General features: G+C 40.2%; 1 protein-coding gene across 1 annotated transcript in view; it reads right to left on the reverse strand.

The window, feature by feature from the left end:
- Window positions 1–16,932, reverse strand: part of FAR1 (fatty acyl-CoA reductase 1) — a 37,884-nt gene extending 20,952 nt beyond the window's left edge. Inside the window, 3 exon segments of the mRNA XM_035550025.2 lie at window positions 1,244–1,419; window positions 4,535–4,729; window positions 16,794–16,932. Of these exon segments, the coding sequence (XP_035405918.2) occupies window positions 1,244–1,419; window positions 4,535–4,723 (365 nt within the window). The 5' untranslated portion in view covers window positions 4,724–4,729; window positions 16,794–16,932.
- Window positions 16,933–17,268: the final 336 nt, after the last annotated feature.

Below are 17,268 nucleotides of genomic sequence, written 5' to 3' on the forward strand. Positions count from 1 at the left end.
CTCCAGGAAATTGTAAACTGCCAGAAGCTTACTGTATCAAGACCTTTCCACCAGTTTTTCCTATCGCATTGAAGTCCCTCTAGACTTTTAACAGGTTGGCAGTTCTCTAGCATTGAAGGTCCATGAGATCGCGATAAATATGGGCTACCTTATGTCATTTCAGTATACAGTACAGTACTCTCAGAGAGGTAATGCCAACATTTTAAAAACTCACTATTTCTCAACTCAGATTTTCTTTACATTCATAAAAATTGGAGTTATTTTTCAAAGTCATTTCTCCAAATTGTTTATTAATTCTAGTGGTTCAACACTAAATCAGGTCATTTTTTCTAAAAAGCAAGTATCTTTTCTTGCTTTTAGGAATCCTTTTTTGTTTATTTCCTTAATAAACTTTGTACAAGGTGGAAGTTATTCATTTTTTAGTTTTAAGCTTTCTCCCTCTGCACCTAATTCTCCTTACACCCTCCAATGCAAACTTGCATTCTTCTTACTGGAGGACTTTCTGAAGGCTGAGCAACATTTAATTCACTGTTTGTTCATCAAGTAAAGAAAGTAAGTACTAGAGCTTCCACCCCATCCCAGTTTTGGGGAAAAGTCATCCTCTGAACACATACATTTGCTTTCTAACAAGGCGAGTTAAAGGAATAGTTTGTGTTCTCTTACACAAAAAAAGCTCCGATCTGAGTAGTGAGCACAGTACATACAGCTACACATTATTTATACCTTCTCCAGCCATCCCAGAAATCAGAGCAACACATGATGTTAGGAAGACCTGGAAAAGCAACATGTTCTCAAGTCTCTCTCAACAGCTTCCCTTCAAAAAGGGCTTTGAAATTCACATACAGGAATTTAGTAAAAACACTAAGGGGCCTATAACACATTACAAAAATCATTTATTTTGCTTCTAAGCACCAAGAATAGATGTCTTTTTGCCTAAAGCTTTAAAAAGATGTGTTTTTTTTTCCCATGTCAAATAGTGTATTCTAACTGCTGGCAAAGCAGGTTTAAATAATGTATCTTCTGTCTTTCTATGAAAAGCAAATGAACACCCAATAGCAAGTTTTAGGTAGGGAGAAAAGGTTAATATCATAGGGGAAATCATTAAATTGACCAGACACACAAAAACCAAATGAGATTAGTAATCAGCCTGAATATTTGCAAGATTTTGCAGACACCTGATTTACCCCTTCCCTCTGAATACCATCAGCTTACCAAACTAGATAGTACAGTATTTTAAACTCACCTTAGCGTTTCATTAAATCTGACTGTAGCAGCACAATGAAATATAATATTAATGCAGTCTATAAGTTTTTGTTTGATTGGGCTACTAAGGTCCAGTTCAGGCTGTGTAAGTTCACTTGTAATTACTATTATTTTTTCTTTGAAGTCAGGCTGCTCCTCTCTCAACCTGTCAAAGAGCTGTCAAAAAAAACAGGACTAAAAATTCAAACTAATAGCCAGTGAAGATAAAAGGCACATGTTTTATAAGTGAAGATAAAAGACATTTTCTGCCCATATACAACTATATTGCCTTATTTGTCAAAATCAGTAGTTCAGTAGTGTTAAGATAGTGTTTTAGGTGTCCTACAATATGTTACTGACTTACCATGAACATATTCAGTGAAGAAGTTGCTTGTATGCATTTTATCCCAAGCGGTGAAAACAGAAGCATTGCATGTGTTGCACAGAAAAGCAGTGAGATTTCAATGTATACTTCTAAAAAATTTTTCTAATGCTCGTGCCTATCCTTAAGGTAGGATCTCTCAATGTCAGAAGAAGCTATCTATTAGACACCCAAAATTAATGCAATTTTCAGTAGCAGTCTAAATACCGTTATCTTTTCTATCAACAGGGGAAAGACAACAGCTTAGCCAGTTTCCAAGGTAGATGGTGTCTATTCAGATTCTTGCAAACCTGCACAAGTCATTCTACTTCTTAGATTTAGAAAGCTTTCATCAAACTTGAAAAAAATCCAACCATTTAAGAAAATCCTTGACTTGTGCCAGTTCTGGGGAACTTCCAGATTAAAATACACAGCAAAACATCTGTTTCTCTGGCCAGTTAAGAAAGAAAAAGCCAGCATTAAAGGCTGCTTACTGTATTAGAACATCTGAGCAAATCTTACTCATTTAAGAAAACCTTACCCACAACTGTGTTAACTGCATTCATCATATACCCTCTTAAGTGGATTCTAATCATGCAACTTAACACACTGGTACTCAACATGCAAGTTTTCCTGAGCAAAATACTACGGGACTGAAATAAAACACCTATTTTTTTTTCCTTTTTAAACCAGAGCAAACCCTCCTTAATTGCACGTGCCAATATTTTATAGTGGTAACACTGCAGTGAGAATATGGGACATACCCAGTGGTACAAGTCTTAGACTGATCTCCCAAGTATGAGATTTCACCTTAAAGGACAAAGTTGCCAAGGCAGCACTTAAAGCCTGTGATTTTTAGTTCACATGTTACAGCAAACAGTGCTTACTTACCGGTTGGAAGCCTTTTGTCATTTTTAAAATAAAAATGTTTTTACTCAGAAGAACATTGCCTGACTCTAGCATACTGAAACCACTGCCCTTTAACCATACTAAGATGTGTGACATGAATTATAATAGAAAGCAGTCCCACTGATAAGCATTTAAAACACACAGAACCAGTATGGTGTTTTTAATCTGTATGTTCTGCTCCTTTTCACATCAGTGGCCATACATTCTTATCGCATTACTCATACTAGCACTAACACCAGTACAAAAGGGAAGTAAGAACAAACAGCTAGAGCACATGCAACACATGACAAATTAACATAGGAATTAGATATCTAAAGTCCAACAGAAACAGAAACCTCAATTTTTTTGGGCTATTTGCAGATCAGTTCATCTTAACTATTGCATTCACCCATTTAGACTAGACTCTTCAAGAAAGAGAATGCCCAAGCATCTGTAGGACCAATTAATGGGCCCATCTAAATTGAAAAAAATTAATGGCAAGGCCCTTGCAAAAGACAAATCAAGACAACAGGTCCCATTAAAAATGTTCGGTGTCTTTTGGAGGCATCCCAGTTAATCTATACGCTTTCAAACCTATTTTGCCTAACCACGAGATAAAGACAGAACATCTGGTTTTAGCTATCCCCATAGATAGTTAGGAAACAGCATCCACTTACACTCTTACTCTAGGGACTAAGATGTAGGACTATCTCAAGCACTAGTTCTTTGTAACTGGACATCAGATTTGTTCCAGCAATAAATGCTCACCCGGATTCAAAAAAACACATCAGATTGTTCTATCTGAGCACAAGTTAGTATAAGCTATAAGCGGAAGATTTGGACTGAAATGTAAAAGCCTCTTACAAGAGATGAGCTTCCCAAAAGCTACATACAGGGGCTTGAACTTCAGCGAGGCTTAAGTCAGCCCAGACTAACACTACTCTCCCCTCTACCTGAATACTATCCACTTTTTACTTGGGTAATAGTGTATACAAAGGATGGACTGAGAAGCTTTTCCTTTCTCCTTTTGGAGTTTAGTTTGAAATTTTGTTTCGGAGAGTAAAAACCTGATGACTTCACGTACAGAATTTAAAACTGGATTTTAAGACAGAACCCCCATTCTGCTGCATTTTATGACATGGTACTGAACTGCAAGCAGATGCTTTTGGGCAATGAGCTAGAGTTTTGACAAGGTTATTGAGAAGAGTTTATTAGTGACAAAGCTATCTTCTCATCTGCTATAATCTTAACCAGTCAGAGATGTAAGGAAATTCAGAGTCCTGCTTTAAATAACTTACCTTCTCCTGTCCTAAATGCAGTCATACTCTTACCGAGTTCCTTTAAGCACACACTTTGAACAGACCATACTGCATCTGAACACATTTCCTAAGCCTGAAATATTAAACTGCCAACCCTGCCATCCCATAAGAGAGGAAGGCATAAATAGGAATAAACAAACTGTTTTAGCAAAGTTTATGCTAGAGATCACTCCCCTTCCCATTATAAATGGGACACACTATATTGGAGAGAGGCAATACTGATAGACAGTTCAAGCTATTTAAACACCCTGTTGAAAACATCTCCTTGCATACTGGTAGATCCAAAAGCACATTCAAAAGAAGTGAAGCACTAAACCTCATCTTACAGAAAAGAAAATAAGGCACATGGAGAAAAAGTGACCTGAGACCCTCCGAAGAAGGGTCTTAATCTAGTCTTACAAGTCCCAGTCCACACTACCTTTTGCACTTGATTACACATTCTCTTAACAAGTTTTAACTCAGGTATTTGACTTCTCAATCCCACATTACAGCTGAACACCCTCCTTCTAAATTAAATACAGAATAATTTTCCTTTACTGAACTTGCTAGAGAATAACAGTTTGAAAAACTATCACAAACACTGCAAGATCTTAGGTTTAGGATTTCTGTTAGAACAAAAAAAGTAATAATATTTTGCTTTAGGCAAACCAAAGTTGTTTCCATTTCATTACGTGAACAAAATACAGAATGACAAAAATGCACTTTGTGAGCACATGATACATACCTTACAGCTGGTTATTTCCTGTATTCGTGCTTCAGGCGTCTGCCCTGATTTGTGTCTTACCAATACATACACCGCTTGTACTTTAGGACAAGATCTGAGCAGCTTTTCCAGAAGCACTTTTCCCATGAAACCTGTAGCTCCTGTCAGGAGGACATTCTTTCCTTCGTAGTATTCAGGTATGGAAACCATTATGACCTTAAGAGAAGTTAAAAAAGCAAAAATATATTAATGAACCTCTAGGAGCTCAGATTTGCAGAAGATACATAAACTGCACAGATGCAAACACTGAACTTCATACCTGAAAGAAGCTTTTACTTGACTTTTTTTTAACCTATAACCAGTGCCTAATGTCTTTTTTTTCCCACCACAGTCTAAAGAGTCCCACAGGGTCAGTACAGTCATTCCAGATCTTATTGTAAACTGTCTCAATAATTTCTTTAAGGAATTGGACATCCACCCCATTTAAGTAGCTCAATTTTTAGCCTATTTTTATCTGTGCGCATGGTCCTTTAAGACTAAGTGGCTGTTCCATGTAAACAAAAGGTCATATCATTAAAATATAATCACAAGTAGATACTTCAAATATGTTGACACTGGCCCTGGCATTTTTGCCTGAGTGAGCCAAGTCCCCTGTCAGTATTAGGCTGAGCCTTTCTACAAATGATGCTATGTCACAGAGAAGGTAGTTAGTTGTTAGTTGCTTGTCGTAAGATCTGTTGTTTTTCCTACTGATTACAAAAAACACATTTCCACAGATGATACAAGGTTCTAATCTTTTCATCAATAGAAAACTTATCCAAAAAAAGTATTAGAATTCTCATGCAGAATGAAGATTTAAATATGCCTTCTAATGAAGCAAAGAGAAAGGAATCGTTACTCAAATTTAGCACAGAGCTCAAGTGGTGTAGGTTTTTTTTTTTTTTTTTTTTGCTTCAGTTACTATAAAATTCTTATTTCTCTCCCCTCTCTCAGTCAACTGCTTGGGGACCATAAGGATAAATATAATGCTCTCTCTCACATGACCTTAATGACCTTTAGAATTCAATCTGCGCCTCAGGCCAACTTCAGTCCATTCTGTACAGTCCAATACACTAATGTCTTCACCAGAACGTTAAAACAACTTTTACTGTACAAGACGACAGAACATGGCTATAGTTCCATGATGGTATATTAATCTTTCTAATTAGACTGTCATAAAAAATAACAAGCTGATATAGTAGAATTAGAGGGTGGTGAGGCACTGGAACAGGTTGCCCAGAGAAGTGTTCAAGACCAGGTTGGATGAGGCCCTGGGCAACCTGATCTAGTGGGTGGCAGCCTTGTCCATGGCAGGAGGGTTGAAACTAGATGACCTTTTAGGTCCCTTCCAACCTAAGCCATTCTACAAACTCTATAAAGAATATTTGTGGTCCCCCATAGCAGATCTACGAAACACTACCAGAATGGACAGACTACATAAAAAACATGGTTTAAAAACAAACAAAAAAGTCCCCCTAAACAAAGGGGGAGATTGTTTCTTAAGCAAAAAAGAATTTCAGTACTGAATACCTGAAGAGGATGATAGCCTTTTTTCACCTACCACCCAAGACTACAGGGATGCAACTTCTAAAGTGTTTTTTGTTGTTGTTTTGTTTTTTTGGTTTTTTTTTTGTTTTTTGGCAGGGTATTGCAAGCAGGAACTTACCATGGAATATACATGAGATGCTGTATGTTAGGAATAAAGAACTGCAGGCTTAATTTGCATTTTTGCCCAGAAAAAGTATACATGTAGTTTTGGAATACTTTTCTACATGTCAGGTACCTTCTATATTAGAGCCCTTGTGTTGTGCTTTTCATGTGCTCATACCATGACAATGCTTCTGAACGTGCTCTAAGCACTTGCCAGAAGTGAGTTATCACCTGCACAAGCTTCAGTATCAGGAATTTGGATACAAAGTCTTGTGCTTTGTTGTCCAATGTGCCAACACTTTGACTCCCTTCATTAATAAGAATAGCTCTTGCAATTATTGCTGAATCGCAATAAAGTGAGATACAGTAGCAGGTTCAGAACTGAACAAGTACTGCTATTTTCTACTGGCCACAGCACATCGCACCATTATTTCACCTGCCCTTTGTTTAAGAGAAGTTTAGTATTACTTCTGACACAATGCCATATCCCCAGTTTGCTAACCTGTTTGCATGGCCAGAGACAATCTTTAAGTAAGCACAGGAACCTCACTACAACCCCCAGCACACAGGCTACAGTCCAATGTTTGTTTGTTTTGTAAAAGAACTGAAAAAGAGTAATACTGCTGGTATTGAAATAAGTGTATTGCTATGGTCCAACTTTCAGCTAGCTAGCTGAAAAATCTGACAATATTTAGGGTCATGTGGTATAAAGAAAACTAAAAGCCAGAACAATCATAAAAGTTTCCTGCCTCGGTTATTTCTGACTATGCTCCTGTGAGCATGGGGCTGGTATCAGATCCAAAATATCAGTACTATTCTCCTGAAATTTTTACAGAGAACCAAACCTATACATCATCCAGCTATGATTACATATGAAGAAATTTATTCACTAGACAAAAAACAAACATGTATAAATACTCATATCCACTCTTAAGAGGCAGGAACACCTACATTTGCTGTCTTTATTTTGCTGTCTTTTTTTTTTTTTTTAAAAGGATTCTTAACTGAACTATTTCCTTTGAGAAAGTCTCAATAGCATCTCCCTTTATCCTGTTCTCCAACAATTACAGCCTTTGGTAGTCTTTATTAATAGCAATTTTCCACACTATCTTCTTCTACTTTATTCCTCCAGAAGTTTCCAACTACAAAAAATATTTACCTTTTCATAAGCATCCATTGCTGTCAAAGTTACAGTAATAAATACTGGGATTGTGAATGAATTGCCTGGAAGCACTACAGTTGAATTAAGGATAAAAAAGCACCCACAGAATCTGGAGGTGAATGAAGAAAAACTAATAAAGCAGCAGCCTATGCTATGCCCTACCAAAAAGAAAAGGGAGTCATCTCAACTGCAGGAAAGGGAAAGAATGGTCCCATTCTCCACCCACCCTTCCCTGCCTTCTCTGAGAAGAAAGCAAAACACACCAGTTAGCACAGTATTGCTGGCAACTCCTAACTTCGAATTCAGAAGAGGCTTTTCATTACAGGTATGATACATTAGTTGTGTTACCTTTTAACATTCTTTTTGCTTAAGTTGTTTAAAGGTGTTGGGAAACACCTGTGAATCATAACATAGAAATTAGGAAGGACTCCTCTAAAAAGGTGAGGTCGCCCATAGCCCAGCTGACATGCCTCTACACCAACACACCCAGCATGGGAAACAAGCAAGAGGAGTTGGAAGCCATGGTGCAATTAGAAAACTAGGATTTAATTGCTATCACAGAAATGTGGTGGGACAAATCACACAACTAGAACATTGGAACAGAGGGCTACAAGCTTTACAGGAGAGACAGGCAGGGAAGGAAGGTGGGGGTGTTGCCCTCTATGTTAAGAAATGGATAGATTGTGAACAGTTCCCTGTAATGAACAGCCAAGAGCAGGTTGAGAGCCTGTGGGTAAAAATTAAGGACCAGACCAACAAAGGGCCTCTTGTGGTTGGGGTCTACTTACAGGCTGCCCAATCAAGAGGAGCCTGTTGATGAGACTTCTTGCTCCAGCTACAAGAAGGATCACACTCAAAGGCTCTCATCCTCCTGGGGGATTGCAACCACCTGGATGTTTGCTGGAAAAGCCATGTGGCAGGAAGTAAGCAATCTTGAAGACTCCTTGAGTCCACTGAGGACAACTTCCTCTCCCAGGTATTAGACAAACCAACCAGAGGAGAAGCATTACTGGACCTGGTGCTCACCAGTGCAGAAGAGCTCAATAAGAGGTTAAGATTGGAAGAAGACTAGGTTGCAGTGACCACACTCTAGCTGAGTTTGTGATCTTGAGGGATATGAGCCTGGCTAAGAGCAAAATCAGGACCGTGACCTTCAGAAGAACCACCTTGCAGCTGCTCAGAGAATTAGTGGATGAGATCCCATGGGACACAGTCCTTAGAGACAGAGGATCTGACTGGAGCTGGCAACTCTTTAAGGATATTTTCCCTGGAGTGCAAGAGCTCTCTATTCCCATATGTAATAAATCAAACAGGGAAGGTAGGAAACCAGTATGGTTGAATAAGGATCTGCTGGTCAAACTTCAGCAAAAGAAGGAAATGCACAAATAGTGGGAACATGGCCACGTGCCCTGGGAAGAGTGCAGAAACGCTGTCCAGATGTGCAGGGATGGGATCAGAAAAGTGCCAAGGCACTGACAGAACTAAACTTGGCAAGGGATACAAAGAATAACAAGAAGCCATCCTATGAAAGGAAATTACTGAAGAACTACATGATACCTATGCTTTAAAAAAATAGTTAAGAAATTGGTATTTCCCAGAGTAAATTTAGTTTGACTTTTAATACACAACAGGCTGAAGCAGGTCCAGAAAGGATACCTACCTTGCAAGGCAATGAAGCAAAATCAAATTTAGCATTTAAGGTTCAAGTGTCTGCAATCTTTTAATCTAGTTTTAGAGTACAATTTGTTGCATGCTTGCAAAAGCTGAATTGCATCTATTAACCAGCAATTTTTATTAACCAGCAATACATATTTTCACCAATTATCCAATGACTTATTAATAGCTCCTTCACATGGCGACAGATAGTTCTACCAAATACAACACTGTCTAATGCACACTTTGGAATGCCTGAATTCCTATAATGTAGCTACTTTTTGAGCTAATAACAACAGCTAGGGGGGGAAACAATCTAAAAGATGAAAGGATTAGCAAGAGTTCTCTTAAGAGCTCTTGACATAGAACAGGGATGATCAAAATTACCAGATGACTTATGGGGATAAACTGCATTTGGAAGAGGAAGCTTCTGCTAAACTGCTACAGAGAAACTGACACTAGTGTACTTCCAAATCCACAGGCTGAGGTCTAATCCAACGGTGACTCTTGGAAGATACTGTTCATTGGATGGGTGTTGTGCTTTAAAGACATCAAGGGCTCCTAAGCACTTCAGAAAAACAAGCATACAAAAAGCCACCTCCCAGATCCTAGCCATCTGGTAAAAAAGAAAATCTCCTGTCTGAGGCTGGGCAAGAGCTATTATGGAGCAAACAATGGCAGCTCTGTTTGCTTTCAGAGCTACTGCTGCAATATTTAACTCGTTGCTTCAAACAGAGGTCTCTATGGCTCTCAAAACAAGGACGAGTCTGTCTGTAGACGAGAAAAAGAACAATTCTCAGATTTTCCAAACACAAATCAAGATACTTAAAAATTTGCCTTCTAATTGCCAAGAGAGCCTGTTGGAGTTCCAGCAAATGTTTAAATGCTAAATCCAGCAACTAGGAGTGTGCACTGATGTCCTTGAGAATAAATGGCCTGTTTTCTAAATTATCACTGACAAGCATTAGGTCAGCAACATGCTCCTTCCCAATTCAATCATACTGAGATTATCCAGTCACAGGAAACTGTAAGTGTCCATACCCAACCTCTCAAGGATCAGCAACAAACCACAAAGTTCTACAAAACAGAGCCTGATAAACTCACTTCCCCCTTTCCCTAACAGCTTGAACCCAGTCCTAGCAGCAGTGCAACAGAAAAAGGTCTAAAGATAAGGTGGAAGAAATATTTCATTTATGTGTATTCAGGAGATGTAATCCACCTAGACGTCAAATCTGAATGCAACAAGTATTTTCAAGAATTGTACACATGTGCACCCACATCACAGATAAATCATTACAGAAGGTAAAGCCTGTCACGTAGGCCTTCAGCTGTCATATTGGAAGAACACTGGTGCAAGCCAGAATAAAATCTAAGAACTGGATAGATTCAGGCAGCAAAGGAAGTAATATTTAACTCATCTAAACAAAGTTACTGCCAGAAAGACAAGCTTGGGTCGTATCATGTCTCATTTCATCTGGTGCCCTGTTTCCACAAACGTAAATCAATAAATGCTATCAGCAAAATGTCTACATTTTCAACAACCACAAGGGTCAGTGATCTGCCCTATTTGGGCAATACCTACCCAGCATATCACCAAAGAAGGATAGTTTGTTTGTCTTCAAGGTCCAAGGTTATACCCATTGAGAAACCTTATCTGTGAAAGATACCTGTTTTGGAAGATGAGTAGAGACTGAAATGGTGGAACAGTATTTCCTATTGTAAACTGCTTTTGGTGTAAGTTAACCTCAAAACGTATCTACTCCAAACTTGACAGTCATGTGGAAGATTTGGGATTCTTCCCACAACTAGAGAAAGACATTTATCCGTTTTTTAGACTATCATTAACATTCTTATCTCCTCTCTGCAAGGTCATTTTCTTTACTAGCTGTAAGCCACAGTCCCCTGCAGGATAAACCTGCCAAGAAAATTTATCATGTTTCCAGGAGCTGGAAAACATATTGCCAGGTCTGGAAGCTAATTAGAAGAACTACATTTTGAAGAGCTATCAAAACAGGTTTGCTAATTTAATACTAGCTAGCTGGTCTTTCGTTTATGCCTGGCAGTATGCTAGACAGTAAGTGTCTCATGCTTCCCCAAATCTATACATGGCAAACATGTGGCTGACACTCACTGGGTATATTAGATTTTCTAAATAATAAATGCTTCGAACTAGCTATATTCTTCAATCTTGAATTTGTTCACAGACCAGCCTGCTACCAATGAAGATATCTGTCTACTTTAAATCATTTAAGTATTGAAACAAGACACCAGTTAGAGCAACTAATATAGTCAGGCCAAAGTTTACATGACTAAGCATATAGATGTATGCCCTGCAAATCGAGTGGGCTTGATTTTAAAAAAAATTCTCTTGCCCATAGAAACACATTAGATACTAGAAGTTTTTCCTGGACTACACACTCCACAAGTTATTCTCCTCCTGGATAAAATACTATCCTTTGCAGTGCATACATTCAAGTTAAGAAGCGTTATTAAACTGCTTTAGTTTAGGCTTAAGTAATGCTGCATATGAATTATTTAATTACACCACAGCATTCTGATACAGAAATCTAAATTTATATCAGAAGCTGAAGTAGTTCCGTGAACTCCTTTAAGACCCTGACAAAAAAAAAGTACAGTATTCACTCAACTGCTTTAGTAAGACAGTGAACTCGAACCAACTAACCCTATAATTTATTAGCAGAATTTGAAGTAATATTCAGTTTCCCTTTCAACCCAACCCACAAACTATTTGATTTGCAGTTCAAAAACACTCTTGTGAAAACAAGACTCTTAAAAAGCCAGAGCTGTGCCTGAAGCCATGGGGTCTTTAAGCTCCTCTAATCTTTCTGTCTTACTGCAGGGAAGGTAAACTCAAGTGGCCTGCACTGAGATATCTCAGCAGAACTTTGTCATTACACAAATTTGATGCATGTAGTTATACAACTAATTCCTATCTGCATGTTCGCACACCTTTCACCCATAATTCTGATCTTACTACAAGTTTGCGTTCACTTATGCCTCTATTCAGGGATTCTGTACCAGTTAACATGGAAATGACTCTTGACTAGTAAGCATTGTGTTCCACAGAGTACTAGAGACCCATGGTCTGCTGTAATTATACTTCCTTTGCAGTAAGGGCACTGAAAAGGAATTAAAATAAAAGTTCTTTTAAGAGCTAGTTTAATTCAATTAAGTAAAAGGTTTTTATTATCCCTTTATAATAAGTCACGTTTGTAACCGTGATGTTTTTCTAAACTGTTTACTGTTTGAACTTAGTCTTCAAGCACACGTTGAAAGAAAATATCTTTTGACATAATTAACCTCATTTCTCCAAGTTGCACAGAAGGCAAAGGCATAAATCAGCCCAGGAAAAAAAAAAAAGCTATTATAATAAAGCACATACCGCATAAGAGAAAGAACATTCACTGTATTTCATCTCCAGCTCACATGCAACTGTGCTTAGGACTTATACCACAAGAACTTCCAAACCTGTTTTAGGAAGCAAGAGCCAGGCTTCAATCAAGATTAACCAAACAGGACCATAGGCCCAGATCATTTTATCTAAGTTAATTAGAAATCAATATTACAAGTCTTGGTTGCACTTTTGGTTATGAAAGCATTACAAGAAAGTCTTACTGTGTATCAAGATAGTTGCATAAATCACTGCTCTACTGCTAACCCTGAAAGATTAAAACCTGCCTGAGGAACTGCCTGCAACATAGATGGACAAAGTAACACTGTCTCACAGTTGCCTATGACTGAAAATGCTGAAGCTGCAAGATGGCTCAATGCTTATTCATTGCATCAAGAAAACAAGCCAAAGGCATCAATTAAAACTTCATATAAGAGTATTCTGAGAACTGGTCCAGGTATCCACTAGGAAAAGCCTGAACAGCAACTGGATTATTGCTCCAGTTGTTACTGTGATACTGTCATTTTGCAGTGGCAGGGAAGATTCTTTGAAATAGTTTAGAAAACAGAAAATGAGAAGAGGGAAGGAAGAAACAAAACCAAAGCAACAACAACTGAAACGGGTTCACCAACACATCTAGTTTCATAGCTAAGAGACAAAGCTAGGTAATTAAAACCCAGGTTCACGTTCCTCACGTTGATCAGCCAGGACAGAGACAACAGCTCAAACTACATCCTCTATGACATGCTGTTAAAAACATCAGAAGGCCAAAGTGAGCCATTTGAGCTAGTCTTTTAGCAGTATTTCCTTGAACTGTGTGATTAATTTTATTAAAATATTCTGACTGCAAATTCTGTGTTATCTAAAAAAGCCTTATCGTTCCTTTAAAATTACACATTTATCACAGAATGGGAAGATGTGAGTCACATTTTACAACAGACATTATACAATGGATCTGAAGTTCTAGGAATCACCACTTCCAGGCTCCTTCCATACTTTCTACAATTTAAAGAAAATCCTAAGCGATCGGTCTTTGTGATCCTCCGAGTTCTCCCAACTGAAATAGTTTCAGGTATTTTAAGAGAGATTTAAAGGTACAAAAATACCGTAATTCCTCATTTGACAGGTACATGTGAATGTTTAGTACTAATTCCCTACACTTCCACAAGAAAATCCTCAGATGCCCTTGATGCTTCACCAAACCCTGGCTTCTAATGCCTTTGTAGTAAAGGACACGCCTAGTAAACACCTAGTAAACACACTCACTGCTGATGAGCAGACTGTAGAACAGCTGTTAAAAAAAAAAAAGAGGCAAGTTAAGACTTCCAGGAATTACAGCCATTAAACTTACAGCAGAGTCCTCCATAACCATGAACTTAATTCTTTAAAATTAAACAAGCCATTTTCAAAATTTTTCATACAAGTATATTGCCATCAAGCAATATAACATTTCAACATGAGGTAATTCAATAGCTTTCCAGTGCAAATCGATGAAGATCCTTTCTTTTCCCATCACATTCCTGCAGATGTGTCTAAGAATACTTCTAGAACCTAAAAATAACCCATTAACAACCATTCTAGTAGGTTGTATCTGAAGCCTAATCATATATTTATTTATTAAAAAAATAATTTACCTTTCTTTTTCTCAAAACTTGTAGAATAAAACCCTATCAGAAAATTAAGACCTTTTTCTGCAGCTTTTGTCTTGAAAAAATAGCTCACACACATAAATAGTTAAAGCAAATGCTACTAACATATTGCCTACCTGTCCTGTTCATACAACAAACACAAGTGAACATCAATTAAACGACACACAGAGCCCCTATCCCTGTTCTCAGAAGAACTGAGATTTTCTGATTCCAATTCCATAGCTGTTATTGATTATGTAGATGATATAGGCTCCATATGTTACTTGGATCTATCCATTACGCCCATTTTGTAAATTTGTAGAAATTCCTGTGCAAACATCAAGCTAAGCAAAGACACAGAAAGGTTGGCATGATGTAGTTTGTGTATAGGTAACACCAAAGGCTGCTTATCAAAACCTACTAGACACAGTCTTTCTAACCACACCCCAAGGAAAAACACAACAGGACACCCAAATGGAGTCACATTCTTTGAAAAGGTTTCAGAAAAGCTCAACAAAGGCGAGGAGGAAGTTTTATAAGAGAAAGCCTCACAAGAAACCCCATGTTGGACATACTCAGAAAGATAAGAAGGAAAAAAAAAAAAGTATCAATTTGATTCAGAAAGACAGTGCTGGCTAGGACTGCTTGCAACTTCCACACTTTCAAAGTGTTGAGGCTAAATAAAACCTAGCTGGAAGACTGCATTACAGCCAGATTGCTGCAAGGCTCAAAATTAGCAACTGGGAAAAACAGTATGGATGTACATGATAGCACTGACCATGTCCAGCCATTAAAGTACTACATGAGATAAGCCATCCATCCATCTACAGAGTACTAAAGTAGCAAATTCAAGTTTTGATTTTACTGGTTCCTTTTCAAAAGGTTTGCATTTTAAAATTCCACAGCCGCTCTGCTTCCTACAGACAAGAGGCATGTTTTACCAAACACAAACCTTCCTCGGACACTGAATATTTTGGGACACACACAAAAAGAAAACTAACATGTTATTTCAGGTGAGAAGCTAGCCAAACCTGAGCTCCCTGCAATGATACAGCTGTGCCTTTGACTACATCTAGCATGTTCTCTAGCACTTGGTAGCTTCAGAGGAGCTTTAGTTCAGCTTGTCAGGAGCTAAGAGGTTCTACGGATAGACACTTCCATCTCCTCTATTTCCAGGAGATATGTTAGTACATGTATTTCAAGACATGTATGACTCCAACTTTTAAAGGTATTGTCAGGAAACACACTAGAGAACTGACACTTAGTGATACTCTCTGCTCACACCTAGCCAGCAGACATCCTGTACACTTGCAAAAAAAATCCGAGGAACACCAAGTACTGGATGAAGAGAAAACATTCACTGTTACCAGAGTCACAGTTCTGCCTCATTCCTAACTTATTTTCAAGTATCAGCTAGGAGCTGAGAAGGAGGGAGAATTAAGATGGTTTGTACCACTGTAATTATTGGAAAGAAAAGAGTATTTAGCAGACATACACCTCTACATTAATCAGTCACACAAAATGGAAAACAACTGCATATGGTGCATTTACTGTTGAAACTATTGTCTCTAGTAAACTTCATTAGACCTGCAGCCCTGCATAAGGTAATTAAACCCAGTACTCACAGTAAAAGGTTACAGATCTGCATTTGCATATTGCTTTTACAGTTTGTTCTAGCTGTTGCAGAACTATACAGCCAATCTTTCATATCCAGTTTTAAGAGTTTTTGGGTGGGGAAAGCGCATTTTTTTAAATGATTTATATTTGAGTAGGTGGTACAAAACAGAGTAGAAAAACTGAATATATGAGATCTTAGAAATATACTCCTAATATATAACCTGCAAGTTGTTAAAGTATTGGTACCTCAGTTATGAGGTGTATATAAGATATCACAAATTGGAGGAGATGAGGGCAGGGACATTTCAAGCTTGCTTGTACAGACTGATGCCCTAGCCAGTAAAACTCCTACGTGCTCCAATTCTGTTTTAATTACTACTAAAACAGTTATAAAAATATCAAAAGCTTCCAATTGCTAGAGCTCTGAAGTAGATTAATTGAAATTAAAGGTTTCTACCTCCCTGGGACTCAGGCTGGCTTCAATTCCAAGTCTGCTACCAGTCAGTGTGCCGCTGCAGTTGGCCACCCATCAGCCCCACTGCCCGGCCCAACGCGACTCTTTCTCCACGCGGGCCCCGAGGCCCTCCCAGGCTCCCCAACCGGTCATAGGCCGCCGCGACTTCCGATCTCTTCCTCAAGAGCGGGACTGCCGTTTGCGGAACGAGGCCGTTTCCCTTCTCCTCCCTGTCCCCCGTGCCGGGCCGAGAAGCTCGTGGCTTCCCCCCGCACGGCCACCCCCGGCGACGTTTCCGAGAAGGGGGAACCGCCGGGCCGAGATCAGGCCCGGCTGCAGGTGGAGCGGCGGCCGCGGGCCTCGACCACGCGAGAACGCGACAGCACCAGGACGGGATCCCACCCCGCTTATAAGCATCAAACCGAGCTCCCCGGCCCGCAGGGCCCCCCTCCGCAAGGCCCCCCCGCCGCCAGCCCCCGGAAGCTCACGACGACGGCGGCCGACTCCCCCACCGCCTCGCCTCGCAGGAGCGGCGCCGGCCGGGGCGGCGCGGCGCGGCGCGGCGCGGCGCGGCACGGCGCGGCGCAGCCTAGCCTAGCCTAGCCTAGCCTAGCCTAGCCTAGCCTAGCCTAGCCTGGCCCCCGCCTCTCCGCGGCTGCCGCTACCTGCTGCGGGCGGCGACCCCCGCCGAGCCCCGCGCGCTGCTCCCTGGACGCGCGCCCCCGCGCCAGCCGCCGTTCCCCTGCGCTATGAACAGCCCCGCGCAGCGGTCCTAAAAGAGCCGCTCCCGTTGGCCGTTGCGCACGCGGCTCGCGCCCGCCCATTGGCTCCCGGCCCCGCCGCTCCTAGGGACGAAGACGCCGGGGGTTGGCGGCCGGGCGGGAGCCACACCCAGCGCCCCTGGGGAGGCCTCCGCCATGCCGGCTCCGTGAAGCGGGCCCGAGGCCTGCGCCGCTCGCTCGTTCCGCCCCTGCAGTGCGCTCGTGTGTGTGAAATTGCTGGGGGCTGGAGCAGTGAGGCGCTAGGCCGGCTTCGGTTGTAACTGGCTGAATTGACGCTTGAGAAACGTTCGGCAGCTTGCGCCTGCCAGCCAGCCAAATGCCCCTGGACCCTGTGCCCTGCTCTAATTACCGGCCTATT

This window comes from Cygnus atratus, chromosome 5 (assembly GCF_013377495.2).
Source record: "Cygnus atratus isolate AKBS03 ecotype Queensland, Australia chromosome 5, CAtr_DNAZoo_HiC_assembly, whole genome shotgun sequence".
NCBI lineage: Eukaryota > Metazoa > Chordata > Aves > Anseriformes > Anatidae > Cygnus > Cygnus atratus.